We start from the raw sequence: 21,379 nt of genomic DNA, 5'->3' as shown, positions 1-21,379 counted from the left end.
GTGAATTTATTTTCTTTATAAATGACCCAGTTTCAGGTATTCTGTGATAGCAACAGAAAATAGACTAAAACATCCAGTAACCTAACAGAATTGAGTTTATGGATGAGGGAAAGGGTTTGTGAACCAGCTACACTATGTAAATTCTGCCCAGAAATGTAAATTAGGAGCTAGAAACTCCGTGTCAGGCCTTGGTATGGAAGGTGCTGTGGACTGAATTGTGTGTCTCCTCCTCCCCTCAAGCCCATATGCTGAAGTCTTCACCCCAGTGTGGCTGTATATCAAGGTAGGATCTTTGGCAGATGATTTAGGTTAGATGAGGTCATGAGGATGAGACCCTAATTTAATAGGACTGTGGCCTTACAAGAACAGGAAGAGGCCAGGCGCAGTGGCTCACACTTGTACTCTCAGGACTTTGGGAGGCTCAGGCGGGTGGATCACTTGAGCCCAGGAGTTTAAGACCAACCTGGATAACATGGGAAAACCCCATCTCTACAAAAAAAAAAAAAAAAAAAAAAATTAGCCTGGTGTGGTAGCATGCACCTGTAGTCTCAGCTACTTGGGAAGCTGAGGTGGGAGGTTTGCTTGAGCCCAGGTGTCTCTTAAAAAAAAAAAAAAGAAGAGGAAGAGACAGACGTCCTCCCACCTCCCACCATGTGAGGACACAGTGAGGAAATGGCTGTCTGCAAGCCAGGAAGAGAGCTGAAACTGTTGGCACTTTGATCGTGGACTCCCAGCCTACAGAACTGGGAGAAGTACATTTCCGTTGTTTAAGCCATCCACTCTGTGGTGTTTTGTTACGGCAGCCTGGGCCAACTAATACAGAAGGAACTAAGTTAAACTTGTATTTTTCAGGAAAAAAAAAAAAAAAACAACCACAACTGTTTGAACAGGAATACCAACATTCAAGCTTGTATTTGAGTCACATACAGGCATTCGCATTTACCTATCTTTTAAAAATAGTCTTTTCCTTTTAAATTTCTTTCCAACTTTATTGGACATACAATAAACTTCAGGCATTTAAAAGTGTATGAAGAATTTTGACATAACGTTTATCTCTGTGAAACCATCACCACAATCAAGACAATGAGCATGGATCAGTCACCCACGGAAGTTTCCTCCTGCTCTTTGTCCTCTCCCTCCCTCCCTTGTCCCCAGACAACTGCTGATCTGTTTTCTGTCACCATAGATTTGTTTGCATTTTCTGAAAGTTTATATAAATGCAATCCCACAGTATGTGCCCTCTCTCTCTTCTTCTGGTCTGGCTTCTTTCACTCAGCAAAGCTATTTTGAGAGTGATTCAGGCTGTTGTGTACATCAAAGGTTCCTTCTTTTTTACTGCTGAGTCAGAGTTCATGGATAGATACAATTTCTTTATCCATTTCCCATTAGTGGACATTTGGGTTGCTTCCAGTAGGTACATGTTTAATTTTTTAAGAAGCTGCCAAAGTGATTTTATCGTTTTACCTTCCCAGCTGCAGTGTATGAAAGCTCCAGTTCTCCCCCATCCTCTTCAACACTTGGTATGGTCAGTCTTTTTCACTTTGGTCATTTTAATGAGAGTGTAATACTCTCTTATTGTGGCTTCTGCATTTCTCACGTGACAGATGATTAGAAAGTCAGTAAGCGGTCATTGTAACTTTGTTTTACTTCCATAGACGCATAACATAAAGATCACTGTGAGAATCTTCACTGTTTTATTGTATGTAATAGGAAAAAATTGGGAGTGACCACCCCTGGTGGGGGAGTAGTTGTGAAGCAAGTCATGAAACGACAATATAATGCACGCACAGCCGTGGAACCAAGTAGACTGGTAGTTACTAACATGAAAAATGCTTATAAATAAGAGGGCAAAAAAGCATAGGCGAACAGTTTACGTATAGCCCACTCAATCTTGTGTATGTGTGAGAGAAAAGGAGGGGGTACTGTATAGGAGTGGACAAGATCTCAAAGCCCCTTATTGTTGGACTAGTGTATTTCCAGTTTTTCACGACTTTGAATAAAGCTGTGATGAACATCTTTACGCACGTGGCTATTTTTGTCAAGATAAATTGCTAGAGGTGGAACAGCTGGGTCAGTGGACATACAGTTAAGCCTCTGGACACATGGGTATGTGCTGGCCTTTATTTGCCCCACTCTTCTGCCTGCACAGATGCCAGAGTCACAGGCTGTCACCTCCTGTACTTTGTCATGTGTTTATCCAGCAGGACCACATTTTCTGCCCCAATCTTGTCACTCTTCTGATTCCAGAATTTCTCCACCCTTCCCATGTTGGGAGCATTTGGATAATTTATAAATTTAAAAAAAAAAACTGGAGGGGGTTATTAATATTAACCATTATAGATAATAACAGTTTAGATTATTCTGGGAAGAAGTGACATCTTTACACACTTGGGACTTTCCCTCTAGAAATGTGGTAGTTCCCATCATTCATTAAGATGTACTCACTTTGCTGGCCGCAGTGGCTCTCACCTGTAATCCCAGCGCTTTGGGAGACTGAGGCAGGCAGATCACCTGTGGTCAGGAGTTCGAGACCAGCCTGACCAACATGGTGAAACCTCATCTCTACCAAAAATACAAAAAATTAGCTGGGTGTGGTGGCGCACACCTGTTAGTCCCAGCTACTCGGGAGGCTGAGGCAGGAAGATTACTTGAACCCAAGAGGCAGAGGTTGCAGTGAGCTGAGATCAGGCCTGGGCAATAGACAGTGCTCCAGCCTGGGCAAAAGAGTGAAACTCCGTCTCAAAAAAAAAAAAAAAAAAAAAGTGGTTGGGCACAATGGCTCATGCCTGTAATCCCAGCACTTTGGGAAGCCAAGGCAGATGGATCACCTGAGGTCAGGAGTTTGAGACCAGCCTGGCCAACATGGCAAAACCCCGTCTCTGCTAAGAATGCAAAAATTAGCTGGGCATGGTGGCGTACACCTGTATTCCCAGCTACTTAGGAGACTGAGGCATGAGAATCACTTGAACCCATGAGACAGAGGTTGCAATGAGCTGAGATTATGCCACTGCACTCCAGCCTGGGTTGTCAGAGAGAGTGAGACTGTGTCTCAAAAAAAAAAAAAAGTATTCACTTGTGTCCTTAAGAGTTCTTCTTACATAAGACCTTCCTGTTCCTCAAGTATGTTAAGTATTTTATACATGTTGTTTTGCTATTGTAAATGGGATTATTTTCCTCGGGTAGACAGGTGTACCATCAACCAATACTGATTTTTATTTTTATTTTTTTCTAATGTTTTGCTAGCATTTCCTGGAACAGTGTTGAATAGCAATGTTACTCTCAGTGTATTAACCATATAATGTTGGCTGCTGTAACAAAGTCCAAAGTCAATGCCCTTGATATAATTGAAGTTTATCCTCACTCATGTATCAGTTAAGCATATTATTCAGGTAGATGGGCAGCTCTCTTCTACACGGTCATTCCAGAAACTCAAGCCAGGACTCTTGTCTTCTTCTTTTTTTTTTTTTTTTTGAGACAGTCTCGCTCTGTCAGCCAGGCTGGAGTACAGTGGCACGATCTCGGCTCACTGCAACCTCCATCTTCCAGGCTCAAGCAATTCTCGTGCCTCAGCCTCCCGAGTAGCTGGGGTTACAGGCGTGTGCCACCACACCTGGCTAATTTTTGTATTTTTAGTAGAGATGGGGTTTCACCATGTTGGCCAGGCTGGTTACAAACTCCTGACCTCAGGTAATCCACCCGCCTCAGCCTCCCAAAGTGCTGGGATTACAGGTGTGAGCCACCACGCCCAGCTCAGGACGCTGTCTTCTTGAACACGTGACTTTCACAGTTTCTGTGTTCATTGCCATTCTGTCCCACAGGAAGAGAGAAGGATACAGAGAAGCACACATACTGAGGTTTTAACAAGCCAGGTCCTGATGGCACGTGTTAGGTCCACCCGTGCCTCCCAGGGAGACTGGGCAGCCATGGCCCAGCTGCAGCCCTAACTGAAGAAGGGAGCCGTGATTTGGGTGGGCCAGGTCCAGTGCCTGCACTCACCTGGCATGCACTGAGTTTAATGGAAGAGTCTGTAGTGTTTCGCCGTTATCTCTGCCCTGTGACCTCCCTCTGTTTCTTGTCTCATAAAGGATCAGTTTATTCCTTGGTTACTAACTTTAATAACTACTTATCTTTATATGGCAAGAAAGGCATGTCATTTCATTACCTGATCAACATGTCAAGTATTGAATTGCTTTTTGCCAGACATCACAGTTCTGCCTTCCATATTACTCTTGTGTTTGGGGGTGATTCTTGTACTTAGGCTAGATTTTCCCAACGCCTAAGATGTGCCTGGGAAGCAAATAGGTTGGAAAATAATCTAATTCAGATTTGTGGAATTTGGGAAGTAGCCTGGAATTGGAGCACCTGGGGTCATGTTCAGACTCACCACTTACTTCTGAGATTGGGGCAGACTCGCTGGTTACCTACCTGATAACCATTCTCCCCTCTTCTTTCTTGCCAATAGAGAACCCCAGTTATATTTGGGGATCACGTGGTGATGTGCTCCAGCAGTAAATGTTATCGTCCTAGGACTTCATCCTAGAAATCCTGTTTTCCTTGGCAGGGATTAATTTCAAGGTGGGCACATGACCTGCTCTAGCCCAGTGAGAGATTCAGGGAAGGCTGCAGGGTGGCTGTTGGAAAGGTTTTGTTCTCATACAAAGAGACAAAAAGGAGCACACACTGCCATGACAGGGAAAGATAGGCTAAGAGTCAACTCACTGGCGGGGCGTGCTGGCTCACATCTATAATCCCAGCACTTTGAGAGGCTGAGGCGGGAGGCCGGCTTGAGACCAGGAGTTTGAGACCAGCCTGAGCAACGTAGCCAGACCCCATCTCTACAATAAAAGTTAAAATTAGCCAGGTGTGATAGTGTGTACCTGTGGTCCCAGCTAGTTGGGAGGTTGAGGCAGGAGAACCGCTTGAGCCCAGAAGGTTGAGGCTACCGTGAGCTGTCTTTGCACAACTGTACTTTAACCTGGGCCACAGAGCAAGACCTTGTCTAAAAAAAAAGAGCCGACTCATCATTGGCAGCATGTAAGGCACCAAAATGCTTGGATCTTTTGAGGATGTCACTGAGCCCTTGCATGAACAAAATGCAGAAATAAGCTCCTGTATCCCTGGTTTCCCAGCCTTGGCATGCTGTGGCATGGCAGACATTCTGGCTGCGGGTAGGTGGTGGTCTGTGCACTGCAGGATGTTTTGTTTTGTTTAAGAGACAGGGTCTCACTATGTTGCTCAGGCCAGAGTGCAGGGACTGTTTACAGATGCAGTCATAGCTCACTACAACCTCACACAATCCTCTTGCCTCCGCCTCCCGAGTAGCTGGGATCACAGGTGTGTGCCACCATGTCCAGCTCTCTGTAGAATGCTTATTCCCATCCTGGCCTCCCTGACTTCTGTCCAGTAGATGCCAGCATCACCGCCTCCTCCACCCAAAGTTGTAACAGCCAGAAATGTTTCCACACGTTGCCAAATGTCGCCTGGGGGCAAAATTTCCCCAGTTGAGAACCACTGCTGTAGACTTTGGTTTTGTGAGGCAATACATTTCTTCATTTAAACCTGTATGGCTGGATGGTCTGTTCTTTACAGCCACACATGTCCTCGCTGAGCTCACAACCCTGGACCATCCTTAACCCCAGAGCCAGAGCCTGTTTCTTCTGCAGGCCGACGTAGATGTGCTTGTCTATTGACAGTAAAGGTTTTTTGTGCATCCTTAAAACGTGCAGTGTCTAGCAGCCGTTGGAGTGGTTTCTGGCTGGGAGCAGGACTCCTACAGAGCAGTTGCGGAGGACCTTCTGTCTCCCATGGGGGAGGCACCATTCCAAGTACAGAACCTTTGTTGTGTTTTGGAGGGGGTCTTGTGCTTCTAGCACCTGCCACCTCTGCCAGCCATAGCACTCTGCCTCTTTGTTCTGAGTGCCTGGGACGGAGTTGTATAGTTGCTGCCTTTTGGAGAGAGGAGTCAGCTTTGGGCTTGAACATATCTGGAGATAGCCCAGCTTTCATGCCGTCTTCACATTTCCTGTGTACGTGGGTTTTGTTGTTGTTGTTGTTGTTTAGATGTGGTCTTGGTCTGTCGCCCAGGCTGGAGTGCAGTGGTGCAGTCTCAACTCACTGCAACCTCTGTCTCCCAGGTTCAAGCTATTCTCCTGCCTCAGCTTCCCAAGTAGCTGGGACTATAGGCACACACCACCACGCCTGGCTAATTTTTGTTTTTTGCTTTTTCTATTTTTTTTTCTTTTCTTTTTGAGACAGAGTCATACTCTGTCGTCCAGGCTGGAGAGCAGTGGGGTGATCTTGGCTCACTCCAACCTCCGCCTCCCAGGTTCAAGTGATTCTCCTGCCTCAGCCTCCCGAGTAGCTAGGATTACAGATGTGCACCACCACGCCCAGCTAATTTTTGTATTTTTAGTAGAGATGGGATTTCACCATGTTGGCCAGGCTGGTCTCAAACTCCCGACCTCAGGTGATCCACCTGCCTTGGCCTCCCAGAGTGCTGCGATTACAGGTGTGAGCCACCGTGCCCGGCCTAATTTTTGTATTTTTAGTAGAGATGGGTTTCACTGTGTTGCCCAGGCTGGTCTCGAACTCCTGACCTCAAGTGATCCACCCACCTCGGCCTTCCAGTGGTGGGATCACAGGCATGAGCCGCCACGCCTAGCCCCTGTATACACTGTTAAAGGCCCCTTCCCACTCAGCTGCCGAGAGCTGGTTCTTTCACAGGACTCCTGTTTCCATGCAAGTAGCTTAGGGAAGCAGGATGAAAAAGCTCGAGGAGGAAGACCACAGACTGGATTCAGAACAGGCCATCGTGGAGAGCTGTGTGCTTCGCTGCTGGCCTGAGGCTCTGCGTTCTCCTTGGTGCTCAGGCTGCCCGGCATACACAAGTGCTGTCCCAGCAGGCAGCCCACATGCGCTTCAGGTGTGGGAGGCTCTGCGGGCTGCAGGGAACCGGATCATTGTGAGAGGTTGAGGCTGGAACTCTGAACAGCCACTCTGCACCCACTGTGCTGTAGCAATGAGGATCAGGAAGACCTCTGGGAGTTCTCTAGAAGAAGGAACTGGGGAGGAGGAGATAACATCTCATTTCATTAGAGCATGCCAGTTCTGTTCTGGATGTGATTTTTGAAGAATATTGAGTTCTACCAGTAGGACTCTGGGGACTGAAACCTGTTGAGGATTCGTAATAAGACTCTGTCCCCAAGGCGTTCTTTCTTTCTTCTGTCTCTAACAAGCAGGTTTCCCTATAAGCTTTGCTGTTTGTTAAACAGATCATTCGTATGCAGATTAAAATATGTTTAAAAATTAGAAAAATAATATTTCCCGATACCATGTCACTTTATATTTTTAATGGTATGATCACTATTATTTGATTTTCTGGTTTGTGATGATAAATGCGTAAGAATGGCAGTGTTCTCTGCATCATGTACATTTCAAGGTGTAGACTGTGTTCTGAAGGGTGAGTTGGCCTCACATCCTTACCTTCTTTTCCTGTGATTTATTACGGAACTCAGCTGCCTTCACCTCCTCCTGCCATTTTTCACCACTTCTGAGACTGTTAGCTCTTAGACCCCCCATATAGAACAATTTGCTTTGTGAGCCCATATTATATGCCTGCCACCATTGTTTTTCAAACCTGGGATCCTCCAAACCTGGTGCCACTCAGCCTCTTCTACTGACGAAGAAACTGGAGTTCAGAGGCTTGCTTGCAGCTTTCCAGGTATACGACGAGTATTTCAGGTCGGCCAGCTCTTTGTGAAGCCCACACTCCAGGGTTGAGGGTAACACGGGACAATGTCGGGAAGGCTGAGGAAGTGCTGTGCAATTGCAAAAGAATAAAATAAAATAAGTCTAGAAATGCGGAAGGTACTATACAGCATCATAGCTACCTAAATTTCCTCTGTGGGAAGACAGGGAAAATAGGCGTTAGTGGCAAGATGGAGTGGCTTTGAGTCTAAGTGTCATAATAAACTCTGACAGGAGAAATAAGGGACGGCATGTGCACGTGTGTGCTGCAGCTTACCCGCTGTGAGGCAGCGGTGAGTTTATTGCCTTGTGTTTTAAGAAGTAATTTTCTGGGCCGGGCGTGGTGGCTCATACCTGTAACCCCAGCATTTTGGGTGGCCAAGGCGGGTGGATCACTTGAGGTCAGGAGTTTGAGACCAGCCTGGCCAACATGGTGAAACCTCATCTCTGCTAAAAATACAAAAATTAGCTGGGCGTGGTGGCGGGCACCTGTAATCCCAGCTACTCGGGAGGCCGAGGCACGAGAATTGTTTGAACCCCAGGAGGCGGAGGTTGCAGTGAGCTAAGATCGTGCCGCTGCACTCCAGCCTGGACAACAGAGCACGATTTGTCTCAAAAAAAAAAAAAAAGAAGTGATTTTCTGATCTAGCATGTGGATTCCTGAGTCGTCTTAACTAAGAGATTGGGAACAGCCTATGTCGTTAACAGGCCCTATTGCTCATGACTTGTGCATGTGTACACGTGTGGGATGTGTGTATCCATGTGTGTGTGTGTATGCAATGTATATGTGTGGAATGTGTATGTGCATGTGTAGAGGGTGTGTGTATATGGGAAGTATGTATGTATGTATTTGTGTGCTTGCATGTGTGGACATGTGTATGCATATCCAGTGTTAACCCTGACACACTGGGGAAGTGGAAATAGAATGAATACTCTGTATGTTTCAGCTCCTCTTTGAGTTTATCCTGCATGACCAGCTTATGAGTAGGTGACAGCACATTTTTGGTCACCTACAGCACTTCCTCAGCCTCCCCTGACATGTCTGCATGTTCCACCCCTACCCGGAGTGTGGGCTTTGCAGGGCGCTGGCGGACCTGAAATACTCTGTGCACCTGGGAAGCTGCAGGCAAACCTCTGAGCTCTAGCTCGTTCTTCAGGAAAAGGGGCTGAATGGTGCTGACTTTGGAGGATTCCAGATTTCAGAAATAATGGGTGAGAAAGCAGAGCCTCAGAGCTATCTGGTGACTTGTGACAGGCTTGCTCAGATGAGAGGTGGAGCCTGGACTCAGACCCCGGCCTGCTGTTCAGAGCCTGGCCTCTGTCACAGTTCCCCTCCCACTGACTTTTGGAGCTCGTCTTAGGAACTCGACCAGCGGCCAGCAAAACATTCCCTCCACAGCAGAGCCACCTCTGGGTAAACTGATACAAATGAGTTTCTGAACCGGCCAAGCTGCCAAGACTCAGGTCTTGACTTCAGCAATGTCATTCCTCCCACAGATGGTGAGTGGGTGCTGGCCACAGTCAAGCACCCACTGTGCTCTTCCCCCAGGGCCTGGCCTGGATGAGCTGGCTGCTCCGCCCCTCCCCTCCCCTCCCTTCCACTCCTCTCCTCTCCCCTCCCCTCCCCTGTCAAGCAGGTGCTTGACTGTGGCCAGCACCCACTCACCGTCTGTTGGGGGAATGACATTGCTGAAGCTAAGGCCCGGCTTTCGACAGAGTCTCACTCTGTCCCCAGGCTGGAGGGCAGTGGCACCATCTTGGCTCACTGCAACCTCCGCCTCCCAGGTTCAAGTGATTCTCCTGCCTCAGCCTCCCGAGTAGCTAGGATTACAGGAGGCTGCTACCACACCTGGCTAATTTTTGTATTTTTTTTAGTAGAGACGGGGTTTCACTATGTTGGCCAGGCTGGTCTTGAACTCCCAATCAGGTGATCTGCCTTCCTCGGCCTCCCAAAGTGCTGGGATTATAGGCATAAGCCACCATGCCCAGCCTATTTATTTTATTTTTTATTTTATTTTTGAGACAGGGTCTCACTCTGTTGCCCAGGCTGGAGTGCAGAGGTGCAATCGTAGCTCACCACAGCCTTGATCTCCTAGACTCAAGTGATCCTCCTGCCTCAGCCTCCAGAGTAGCTGGGACTACAGGTGCACGTCACCATGCCCAGCTAATTTTTGTATTTTTTTGTAGAGACGGGGTTTTGCCATGTTGTTGGTCTTCAACTCCTGGACTGAAGCAGTTCACCCACCTTGGCCTCCCAAAGTGCTGGGATTATAGGCATAAGCCACTGCACCTGGCCTGCCTCTTTTTCTGAACATGCTTTTAAAATCTCTAGTAGGTGATATACTCAGCCTTCAGTTCTACGCCTACTCAAGCAGCATAGTAATTTTAAGAACATTTTAAAAGGAAAAAAATGCATATTCTAATGTGTCTCCTTACCTGATGCAGAAGATGGAGTTAGCCTGAGTGACCCATTCCTTGCTAGCAGCTTTATTGGAAGCTGGGATTTGGGGATGTGGATGTCATAACTCATGCTGAGAGCTGATTAATCGCGTGCATGGCCCTGTTAGGGTTCAGCTGACTTAGGTAAATAGAACACAATGATATTTCAGCTGTGACCTTTCAGAGAAGGAAGCTCCTTGTTTACATAGGAGTTACAGCAGCATTGCTCTCCCAGTTCAACAAAAGCTGGTCTCACTGGTTACCTGTGGAACCCTGACTCCCTGAGATGGCTCTGGACAGCCTTGCCTTGTGCCTGTTTTCCAGCTTATCTCTGGCCACCACCACTCCCTCAACCTGGCAAAGCAACCGGGTCATGCCATTTCAGGCAAGGGGGAATGCCACACCGTGAGCACTTGGGAAGTCACGGCCAAGTGCTGGTCTGTTACGGCTCTGCGTCTGTTCCATTTTCATCCTGTCTAAAGGGCACTAACAGTGCCCCCTGGCAAGTGCTTCACTGAGCGTTCGAGCCTGTGCCACCTGGCCTCCCCGACTCACTGTGCCACTGTGCAGCTTCCTCTCAGTGGCATGAAAAGAACACCCTTATAAAGATGCCTGACTTCCAGAAGGAAGACGTGTCGGTGTTTCACCGCGAAAAATGCAGCTCCTCGTTCGCTTGATGGGAGACGTGCTTTTACATTGGCCGACTTACATTTCTTTCTAGACAAAGACATCTGGCGTTCTGAAGTCAGCATTGTACTCTGTGCAACAGTAGGGTGACTCTCTCTTCTAGGAACTTTTAAAGGAAACATTTCACATTTTTATTTTACAGGCTAAATAAAGCGTTTTAAAAATGAAACATAATTCTCTCCCCTCCCCACCCATATGGTTAAATTATTCCTTTTTAAAAGTATTTTAAATTGTGGTAAAATACATATAAACATTGTAAATTGTGGTAAAATACATATAACATAAAATGTACCATCTTAACCATTTTTAAGCATATTAAGTTTTGTATCCATGGTGTAGCCTTCTGGAAGTTTTCATCATGTGGCCTACACAGAATGCTTCTAAATCATGCCGTGTCCTGGGGACTGTCATACTGTCAGTTTGTGTAAAGTCAAAGGAAAACAAAGATATTTTCTTGGGTGGAGCAATGGCGAGACTTCCTGATTTCTGTTAAGCTTGGATGTAGTTTGAATCTTTTTTTCCAAACATACTTTATACTTACATTTTAGTATTTTAAGTCCAGCCTACTGAGCCTATGAATATAATGAGGTCAAAAATATTATAATTATGTCCTAATTATATCTCAAGGAATGCTTTTAGAACAGTATAGTTCCTGAGTGAAATCAGTAAGAAAGTTTAATTTCCTGTTAAATCAGTTTCTCCTTTTTTTTTTTTTTCACTTTAAAAAGTGATTTTGAAGGCCGAGTGCAGTGACTCACACCTGTAATCCCAGCACTTTGGGAGGCCGAGACGGGTGGATCACGAGGTCAGGAGTTCGAGACCAGCCTGGCCAATATGGTGAAACACCGTCTCTACTAAAAAATACAAAAATTAGCCAGGTGTGGTGGCACACACCTGTAGTCCCAGCTACTCAGGAGACTGAGGCAGGAGAATCGCTGGAACCTGGGAGGCAGAGGTTGCAGTGAGCCAAGTTCGTACCACTGCACTCCAGCCTGAGTGACAAAGTGAGACTCCGTCTCAAAAAAAATAAAAAAGTGATTTTGGGTTGGGCACAATGGCTCACGCCTGTAATCCCAGCATTTTGGGAGGCTGAAATGGGTGGACCATGAATTCAGGAGTTCGAGACCAGCCTGGCCAATATGGTGAAACCGTGTCTCTACTAAAAAATACAAAAGTTAGCCAGGCATGGTTGCACGCGCCTGTAGTCCCAGCTACTCGGGAGACTGAGGCAGAAGAATTGCTGGAACCTGGGAGGCAGAGGTTGCAGTGAGCCAAGATCGCACTACTGCACTCCGTCCTGGGTGAGAGAGAGAGACTGTGTCTCAAAAAAAAAAAAGGTTTTGGGTTGGGCACAGTGGCTTACACCTTTAATCCCAGCACTTTGGGAGGCTGAGGCAGGTAGATTGTCTGAGGTCAGGAGTTTGAGACCAGCCTGGCCAACATGGTGAAACCCCGTCTGTACTAAAAATAAAATTAAAAAAAATTTAGCTGGGCATGGTGGTGGGCGCCTGTAATCGCAGCTACTCAGGAGACTGAGGCAGGAGAATCTCTTGAACCCAGGAGGTGGAGGTTGCAGTAAGCTGAGATTGCACCACTGCACTCCAGCACTTGGGGACAGAGTGAGACTCTGTCTCTAAATAAATAAATTAATGAAATTAAAAGTGATTTTGAGGCCGGGTGCGGTGGCTCAAGCCTGTAATCCCAGCACTTTGGGAGGCCGAGACGGGCGGATCACGAGGTCAGGAGATCGAGACCATCCTGGCTAACACAGTGAAACCCCGTCTCTACTAAAAAAATACAAAAATCTAGCCGGGCGAGGTGGCGGGCGCCTGTAGTCCCAGCTACTCGGGAGGCTGAGGCAGGAGAATGGCGTAAACCTGGGAGGCGGAGCTTCCAGTGAGCTGAGATCCGGCCACTGCACTCCAGCCTGGGCGACAGAGCGAGACTCCGTCTCAACAACAACAACAACAAAAAAAAGTGATTTTGAAAACATGGCCATTTTTCCTGGCCAGTTCATCTCTTTTTTTTTTTTTTTCGAGATGGAGTCTCACTCTCTCACCCAGGCTGGAGTGCAGTGGCGCAATCTCAACTCACTGGGGTTCAAATGATCCTCCCACCTCAGTCTCCTGAGTATCTGAGATTATAGGTGCATGCTACTACACCTGGCTAATTTTTGTATTTTTAGTAGGGACAGGGTTTCACCATGTTGCCCAGGCTGATATCAAACTCCTGACCTCAAGTGATCTGCCCGCCTCAGCCTCCCAAAGTGCTGGGATTACAGGTGTGAGCCATTGCACCTGGCCTCAGTTCATCTGTTTCTCTGTGATATTTATTCTATAGTTGCAGAAAAACGTTTCTCATCTGATACATATATTAAGCTTACTGGCCAGCCAGTTTGGGTTTCTGGACAGTGAAACTGTCCCGGAAATGTTTGTTGAGCTTTTCTTGCTGGAGAAGGTTCTTGGCAAAGCCTGGATGGAGGATGGAGATGAGAAAGGTAGTGTGAGGGTGGCACACCCAATTTGTGCTGTGATTCCAGTCTTGGCAGCCCTGGGCCTGCTGGGAGAGGGATGAGAGTGACATGTGGCCCAGTTTTAGCTCAAAGAAGGAAAAGTCACCAAGACTGTCCATGAGGGCAGGAGCTCTTGGTTCTCCTCCTAGATGAGAGTTAGAAGGAATTTGAGAGCAGGGCTTCCTTCTTGGCTTCCAAATACTTCTTATCTTGGAGTTTTTCTAGCCGTGGTTAGTGGGTCATAGTGTCAGCTACGTTGCCAAATGGGAGCTGAAGTGTGTTGTTGGGGGAAGGGTGAAGACGCTGTCAGAGAATAAGACAAAGCCCACTAGAACTTTAAAAACAAGCCAGAAAAAAAACACATACCCACACATACACCCTGAAGAGGAAGTCAGGAGTTTGCAAGCCCTAGAAGGTGGTTATTGTGCTAATTAAAGATTGAAAGCTCACTCTCAAGAGAGCTGAACCAAATCCCTGGGCTGCCTCAGGATTTGTGAAATCAGTGCCATTGTTCTCTGGTCAGTTCAGTCTAGGAGGGACTGGCGTCCAAGCGTCACTCAAGAGTTCATGGCTAGGCCAGGCGTCGTGGCTCATGCTTGTAATCCTAACACTTTGGGAGGCCAAGGCAGGCGAATCACTTGAGGTCAGGAGTTCGAGACCAATCTGGCCAGCATAGTGAAACCCCGTCTCTACTAAAAATACAAAAATTAGCTGGGCATGGTGGCACGTGCCTGTAATCCTAGCTACTTGGGAGGCGGAGGCAGGAGAATCGCTTGAACCCAGAAGGTGGAAGTTGCAGTGAGCCGAGATCACGCCATTGCACTCCAGCCTGGCAACAGAGTAAGACTCCGTCTCAAAAAAAAAAAAAAGAGTTTGTGGCTCTTGCAGCCTTAGCCGGCAAGAGCAGTTGCCATGAAATAGCATTATTTCTTTTCTCTTTATGCTATTGTGGTAAAATACACATGGCCTAAAGTTGACCATTTTAACCATTTTTAAGTGCACAGTTCAGTGGTATTAAGTACATTTTACCCTACCATCGATGTGTACCCTACCATCGATCTCCAGCTTCTTTGGGTAAATGCCAGCAAGCATGATTACTAGACCATTTGGGAAGAGTACATTTAGTTTTGTAAGGAACTGCTAACTGTCTTCCAAAGTGGCTGCACCATTTTGCATTCCCATCAGCGATGAATGAGAGTTCCTGTTGCTCCACATCCTCACCAGCATTCGGTGGTGCCAGTGTTCTGGATTTTGGTCCTTCTAATAGATGCGGAAGATATTTTTCAATAGGATTCACCACCCTATTTTCTGCATGGATTAAGTCTACACAGGGGGACACGGGAGTTCTGTCTAGGGGACTAGAGTGAGTAACCTTTTGTTTCCAAAAGTGCTTCAAATCTATTAAATGGAAAGCATTTTCACCTGGTTGATTCTAATCTCCAGTCTTGTGTCCGGAGGCAGATTGTTTCTTTAGACATTTTTCACCGTGTCGGCTGGGCGCGGTGGCTCACACCTGTAATCCCAGCACTTTGGGAAGCCAAGGCGAGCAGATTACTTGAGGTCAGGAGTTTGAGACCAGCCTGGCCAACATGGTGAAACCCTGTCTCTACTAAAAATACAAAAATTAGCTGGACGTGGTGGTGGTGCTGTAATCTCAGCTACTTGGGAGGCTGAGGCAGGAGAATCGTTTGAACCTGGGAGGCGAAGGTTGCAGTGAGCCGAGATCTCACCACTGTACTCCAGCCTGGGCAATAGAGTGAGACTCAGTCTCAAAAAAAAAAAAAAAAAAAAAATTCACTGTGTCATGTAAGAAATAATACCTTATCTCCTTTTAATGTTAAATTATTATTTATCTTTTTTGTGTCATCTTAAAAGGAAATTTTAGGTTCTTCAGCTGTACCTCTTACATGCAGGTTTCTTCCATGACTTCGGCATCTGTTAAAATTCTCGCCATATTTGGGCCTGCAGTTGATCTCACCATCAAACATACAACAGTTTCTTTTCTAATACTATATTTTTCTCAGTTTCTCTAATTAATGCCCTTGTTGCTTTTGTAACGATGAAGGACATCACTAGTAAACAACTGGGTTTCAACTGATTCTCCTAAAAGGCAATGCATTTTGTCTCCTTCTTTAAATCTTCTGCTTATTTTTCAGTTTGTTATTATAATAAGAGGTCATGTGTGTGGATTGCTTACTTTGTGCTGGGCACTATGCTAAACTCCTTACACATGGTATCTCTTTACGCTTGTAACTTCGTGAGGTATCACGGTCCTCAGTTTTACAGATGAAACTGCAGCCCAGAAAGGTGATTTGCCCAACCAGCAAATTGTGAAACTGGAATTGGAGGCTCTGGTGCCCAAGCTTGCATACTTAGACCAGGCATTAGTAATAGCCTCAGTTTCGTTTATTGGTTTGTTTAGCCTTAGTTTTGAAGCATTTGTTAAGTGCGAGCCTCCATGTGGAGTGTGTAAACACTCAATCTCTGTGTGATGACAGCTCCAAGGAGCAGTCCAGCAAGTTCTGTCTGGCCAAATCCAGACCTGGTTTTGATTAGCTTTGTTCCTGATCTCTAGATCGCTCTGCTGTATGCTTGAACCTATGTGCTTGAGTCAAGCTTACCTCTCTGACAGGTGAAGAAAATGATATTTCACTATAATATTAATTTTATTTTTCTTATCACAAAGGGAAGGCATCTTCTCATTTTTCTAAGTCCTGTTGGCTCATTGCCTTTGCTCTTCCTGCATTTTTCTCTCTCTCTCTTTCCTTTTTTTTTTTTTTTTTTTTTTTTTTTTGAGGTGGAGTCTCACCCTGTCGCCCAGGCTGGAGTGCAATGGTGCAATCTTGGCTCACTGTAACCTCCACCTCCTGGGTTCAAGTGATTCTCCTGCCTCAGCCTCCCGAGTAGCTGGGATTATAGGCACTCACCACCACGTCCGGCTAATTTTTTATAGCTTTAGTAGAGACGGGGTTTCATCATGTTGGCCAGACTGGTCTTGAACTCCTGACCTTGTGATCCACCCACCTCTGCCTCCCAAAGTGCCAGGATTATAAGTGTGAACCACCACACCTGGCCATATCTGATTTTTTTTTTTTAAGATGTCGTTTTGTTGAATTTGAGAATTCACTTAGACCACAGGCCTCTGATGAAAAATATTCTTGTTTTCCTTGTCTTCCTTTTATGTCCTACATAACCTGAGTGTGTTTTAGAGGTGGGATCGCAGTCTTTGCATACAGGAGGAAAGTTGTCATGGTCCTGCGGTCATGAGGCTGAGGGCCCACGATTCTGATGTGGATGGAATGCAGCTGGCATTGCACACGTCTTAGATGCTCTTCCTGACTGCCCGCTTTGTTCTAGGCACTGTGCAAGGTGCTGGAGACAGCAGAGAAGAGTAAGATAGTCCCTGCCCTCGCACTGCAGGGGGAGGCCTGTTCTGCCTCCCTGAGATGGGGGCACTGAGCTAAATCACACGTGAGGAAGAGTTAGCAAGGTGGCCGGAAGGGCATTTAGGCGAGGGGCAGTGAAAGGCAGGCTGGAGCCACAGATTGCAGGCAGAACAGGCAGGAGCCGTGCTTGGGAGGCCTTTGAATGACCTTTTAAGAAGCGTGAACTTGGCCGGACACAGTAGCTCACGTCTGTAATCCCAGCACTTTGGGAGGCCAAGGCGGGTGGATCCCTTGAGGTCAGGAGTTCAAGACCAGTCTGACCAACATGGTGAAACCCCATCTCTACTAAAAATACAAGAAGTAGCTGGATGTGGTGGTGTGTGCCTGTAATCCCAGCTACTCAGGAGGCTAAAGAAGGAGAATCGCTTGAACCCAGGAGGTACAGGAGGTGGAGGTTGCAGTGAGCCAAGATCATGCCATTGCACTCCAGCCTGGGTGAGAGAAGAGAGCAAGACTCCATCTCAAAAAAAAGAAGCGTGAACTTTACCCTTAGACTTTCAGTAAATATTTGTGTGAGCAAGTGAACTACTTATGCGGATCGTTCCCCCATAACATCAGACACTCTGTTGTAAGATTAAGCCGGCCAGGTGCAGTAGATCACACCTGTAATTTTAGCACTTTGGGAGGCCGAGGCGGGTGGATCATGAGGTCAGGAGATTGACACCATCCTGGCTAACACGGTGAAACCCTGTCTCTACTAAAAATACAAAAAATTAGTCAGGTGTGGTGGCACTCTCCTGTAGTCCCAGCTACTTGGGAGGCTGAGGCAGGAGAGTTGCTTGAACCTGGGAGACAGAGGTTGCCATGAGCTGAGATTGCGCCACTGCATTCCAGCCTGAGTGACAGAGCAAGACTGTGTCTCAAAAAAAAAAAAAGATTAAGCCATGAGGGGCCTCCCACGCACAAAGCTCTGCCCATGGTTACTCGATGCCATAAAGGACGGCATAGATCTGTTCACACTCTCGGCTTTGTCTCTTGGGTAGAGCGAGCACCCTGGGATGCTTTCCCGCAGGCATGTCGTGTGTCCTGCTTATGGAAGCCTAGCTCGGGACAACCATTGCTCCAGGCCGGTGGGGTGGTGCCGTTTTCCTCCTGGGAACACGGGTCCCTCCCAGCACCATCTCCAACTGGTAGAAATGTCAGGAGTCACAGCCTGGAAGGGTCTCCTTTAATCCCAATCCATATCTTCTGGGTGAACCCCTACTCATGGCTTCCTGAGACAGAGAAGCACATGGCCCTCACCCACCATGGGCTCCGAGGTGTGACCGAGAAGCTGGCCACGTACTAAGAAAGTCGTTGTGCCTGCCTCATCTCCAGCGCTGCCAGAGCTGCCGTGGACTCTCGCCATGCAGTCCCTCTACCCCCTTGTTGCGTGCATCTCTTTCTTGACAGCCACACCAGGGCATGGCTGCCGTCTCTCTGGCTTCAGCAGATTCACGCTCCATTGTAAGTATCACTGCCTTCTTCCTCATGTGTTGTTTTTTCTCGTTTGACAGGCTCTTCAGAGTAACCTGAGGTACTCCTTGTTGCCAAGACGGCTCCTCATCAGTAAAAGATTAGCTCAGTGTTTGCATCCTGCCCTGCCCAGTGGTGTGCACTTAAAAGCCCTAGAAACCTATGAGATTATCTTTAAAATTGTGGGGACCAAATGGCTGGCCAAGGACTTGTTTCTGTACAGGTACGATTGCTTCTCTGCTGTGTTCCTTTTTATTACCCAAGTAACCAGTATTTCAGCTCACAAGATGAGAAAATGACAAACAGGCAATATAAGCGTGGGGCTGTGTGTGCAGCAATTAATCATAAAGCCATCATCAGGAGACGTCACTGGGCGCCTTCTAGAGTCTATCCGTCCTGACTTTTCTGTAAGGGAACTTTAGGATCTGAACGTGCGGACAGCTTCATTGCCGGCTCATTATATAACAGTGTTTTGTGACCATCTCATGTCACACACACATCGAAACCAGCAGTTTAAATGGCCAGCTGTTTGCTTCTGAAAACTCCCCTGGGCTGGCTTGTCACGTGGGACTTCTGACTGGGTATCTTATTTCTGCCCCGTTCCCTCTCGTTCTTTCTCGAAGCTGCGGGTTATTTCCTCTCCTGGCACATGCGGCGGTGTCGGTGAGGCCGGTGCTGCTCGCCCTGTACGAGAAGTACTTCCTCCCACTGCAGAAGCTGCTCCTGCCCAGCCTGCAGGCGTTCATCGTGGGCCTGCTGCCCGGCCTCGAAGAAGGCTCCGAGATCTCCGACAGGTGCGTGGGTGTCCTGTCCAGGCTGTGTTTACTCCACTGCTTTATAAGACACAGGGAAGGGGCCGGGTGCGGTGGCTCACGCCTGTAATCCCAGCACTTTGGGAGGCCGAGGTGGGCGGATCACATGGTCAGGAGATCGAGACCATCCTGGCTAACACGGTGAAACCCCGTCTCTACTAAAAAATACAAAAAATTAGCTGGGCGAGGTGGCGGGCGCCTGTAGTCCCAGCTACTCGGGAGGCTGAGGCAGGAGAATGGCGGGAACCCGGGAGGCAGAGCTTGCAGTGAGCCCAGATCATGCCACTGTGCTCCAGCCTGGGCAACAGAGACTCAGTCTCAAAAAAAAAAAGACATGGGGAAGGAAGTGCAGAGACATGGCAAGCAGCAGTAGGTGTGGAGGTCGGGTTGCTCTTTCACATTTCCTTGGTGGTTGTGATTTCAAAATGCCGTGTTCCTCCCAGGAATCTCTCTGTGTCTCTTTACCAAAGGGGAAGTCCCGAGCCTGGAGCGATGAGATCCTTTATGCGGAGAGAAATGTAGCTCATTAATAAGGGAGACCATAGTGTAGGGTTCCCATGGTGTCCTGTCCTGCTACGGAGTTACCCGCTGAGTCACCATGTGTGGAGGGGAAGACATACCCTCTGAGGGCCCCTAGTGTGGCAGAAATGAATGGACCCTTTCCTGGGCACTTGGAGCCTGCTTTACACACATGATCACGTTGCGTGATGAATTCCTCTGCTCCAGGAGTTACCTCCATTTACAGGTGAGGGTCCGAGGGTGAGAAGGTTTCCCACTCGCACAGTCAGCGAGCCCCAGAGCTGGGATTCTATTCCACTGTGTCTATTGGATTCTTTTTTTTTGAGACAGAGTCTTGTTCTATCATGTTCTATCGCCCAGGCTGGAGTGCAGTGGTGCGATCTTGGCTCACTACAACCTCTGCCTCATGGGTTCAAGCGATTCTCCCACCTCAGCCTCCCAAGTAGTCAGGATTACAGGCGTGTGCCACCACGCCCAGCTAATATTTGTATTTGTAGTAGAGATGGGGTTTCCCTGTGGTGGCCAGGCTGGTCTCAAACTCCTGACCGCAAGCGATCCGCCCACCTCAGCTTTCCAAAGTACCTGGATTACAGGCGTGAGCCACCGCGCCCATCCCGTATCGGATTCTAAAGTCCTTCTTCTTTCCATTAAACTAGGCTGCTTCTAAATTAAAAAGCAAAGCCAGGGCAGGGCTTGAAAAGGCAATTTAGTGTGATATGAAGCAGAATATCTTGACAGATTTCAGTAGCACCTTGAAGAAATGTGTAACACTCATATGCACAAAAGTTCATGTTTTTTTTTTTTTGTTTTGTTTTTTTCCGGTCACTGCTTAGGAATGGGAGAAAGTGTATCTGTTCAGACTATTGAGTATGGCTGGGCACAGTGGCTCACACCTATAATCCCAGTACTTTGGGAGGCTAAAGCAGGTGGGTCATTTGAGGTCAGGAGTTCAAGACCAGCCTGGCCAACATGGTGAAACCCTGTATCTACTAAAAACGCAAAAAAATTAACTGGACATGGTGGCATGCACCTGTAATCCGAGCTCTTTGGGAGGCTGAGGCAAAGGAATAGCTTGAGCCGGGGAGGCGAAGGTTGTAGTCAGCCGACATTGTACCAGTGCACTACAGCCTGGCTGACAGAGTAAGACTATGTCTCAAAAAAAAAAAAAAAAAAACTATTGAGTATACACAGTGACCTTTGTTTCCGGAGAATTATAAAGTAAGAACTCACTTCCAGCTTATTAACTCTTCTGAGAGACGCCACAGTGATTCATCTCTGTTAATGGGACCTGTTTTAAGAGCCCATGTTCAGTCACTGGTGACTTTTGTGCTTGTAAAAGCTTCCATGTGATTATACAACGCACTGCTCACATTTCCCTGTGCTGGAGGCCCTAGTCAGGTCACCCTTTCCTGTGGTGTTAGCTGTGACTGAGGGGTGCAGGAGGCTGGAGTGGAACCCATGAATCAATCCAGGTCCCTTTGCACAGCTCCCCCAGCCTCAAGGAAACCAAGTAATCAGAATGGTTTGAAGGGTTAGTCAGGAAGTGGCCAAGGGTGCATTTCATGAGCTCTATATCAGGACGTGACAGATGTAACCAAAACATTGCCCTTTAACCATTTCAAGCTCTCACATAGACCAGGTGTTGGCTTTCCATTTCCCAGAGGAGAATCCACCTTTACAGTTTCTACCTTAGGAGGCACAATCTGTCTCGTTGCAGTTTTAAGTCCAGCTGCAGGCCCTGTGGCTGGTACACGGTGAGACTC

The 21,379-nt window shown here is 47.3% G+C and overlaps 1 protein-coding gene across 4 annotated transcripts in view; it reads left to right on the top strand.

The window, feature by feature from the left end:
- DOP1B (DOP1 leucine zipper like protein B) overlaps positions 1-21,379 on the top strand; it is a 123,384-nt gene that overhangs the window by 23,422 nt on the left and 78,583 nt on the right. For all 4 annotated transcript variants that reach the window (XR_012432013.1, XM_045387792.2, XM_045387793.2 and 1 more), the window contains exons 3-4: positions 18,327-18,508; positions 18,909-19,079. Coding sequence is in view for 3 of the 4 variants with exons in the window: in XM_045387792.2 (XP_045243727.2) it covers positions 18,327-18,508; positions 18,909-19,079 (353 nt within the window). In the remaining variant the exon portion in view is untranslated. The remainder of the gene's footprint in view (positions 1-18,326; positions 18,509-18,908; positions 19,080-21,379) is intronic.

Source organism: Macaca fascicularis, chromosome 3, assembly GCF_037993035.2.
Source record: "Macaca fascicularis isolate 582-1 chromosome 3, T2T-MFA8v1.1".
NCBI classification, from domain to species: Eukaryota; Metazoa; Chordata; class Mammalia; order Primates; family Cercopithecidae; genus Macaca; species Macaca fascicularis.
Note: the sequence above shows the minus strand (reverse complement) of the source record. Positions and strands in the feature narration are given on the sequence as shown.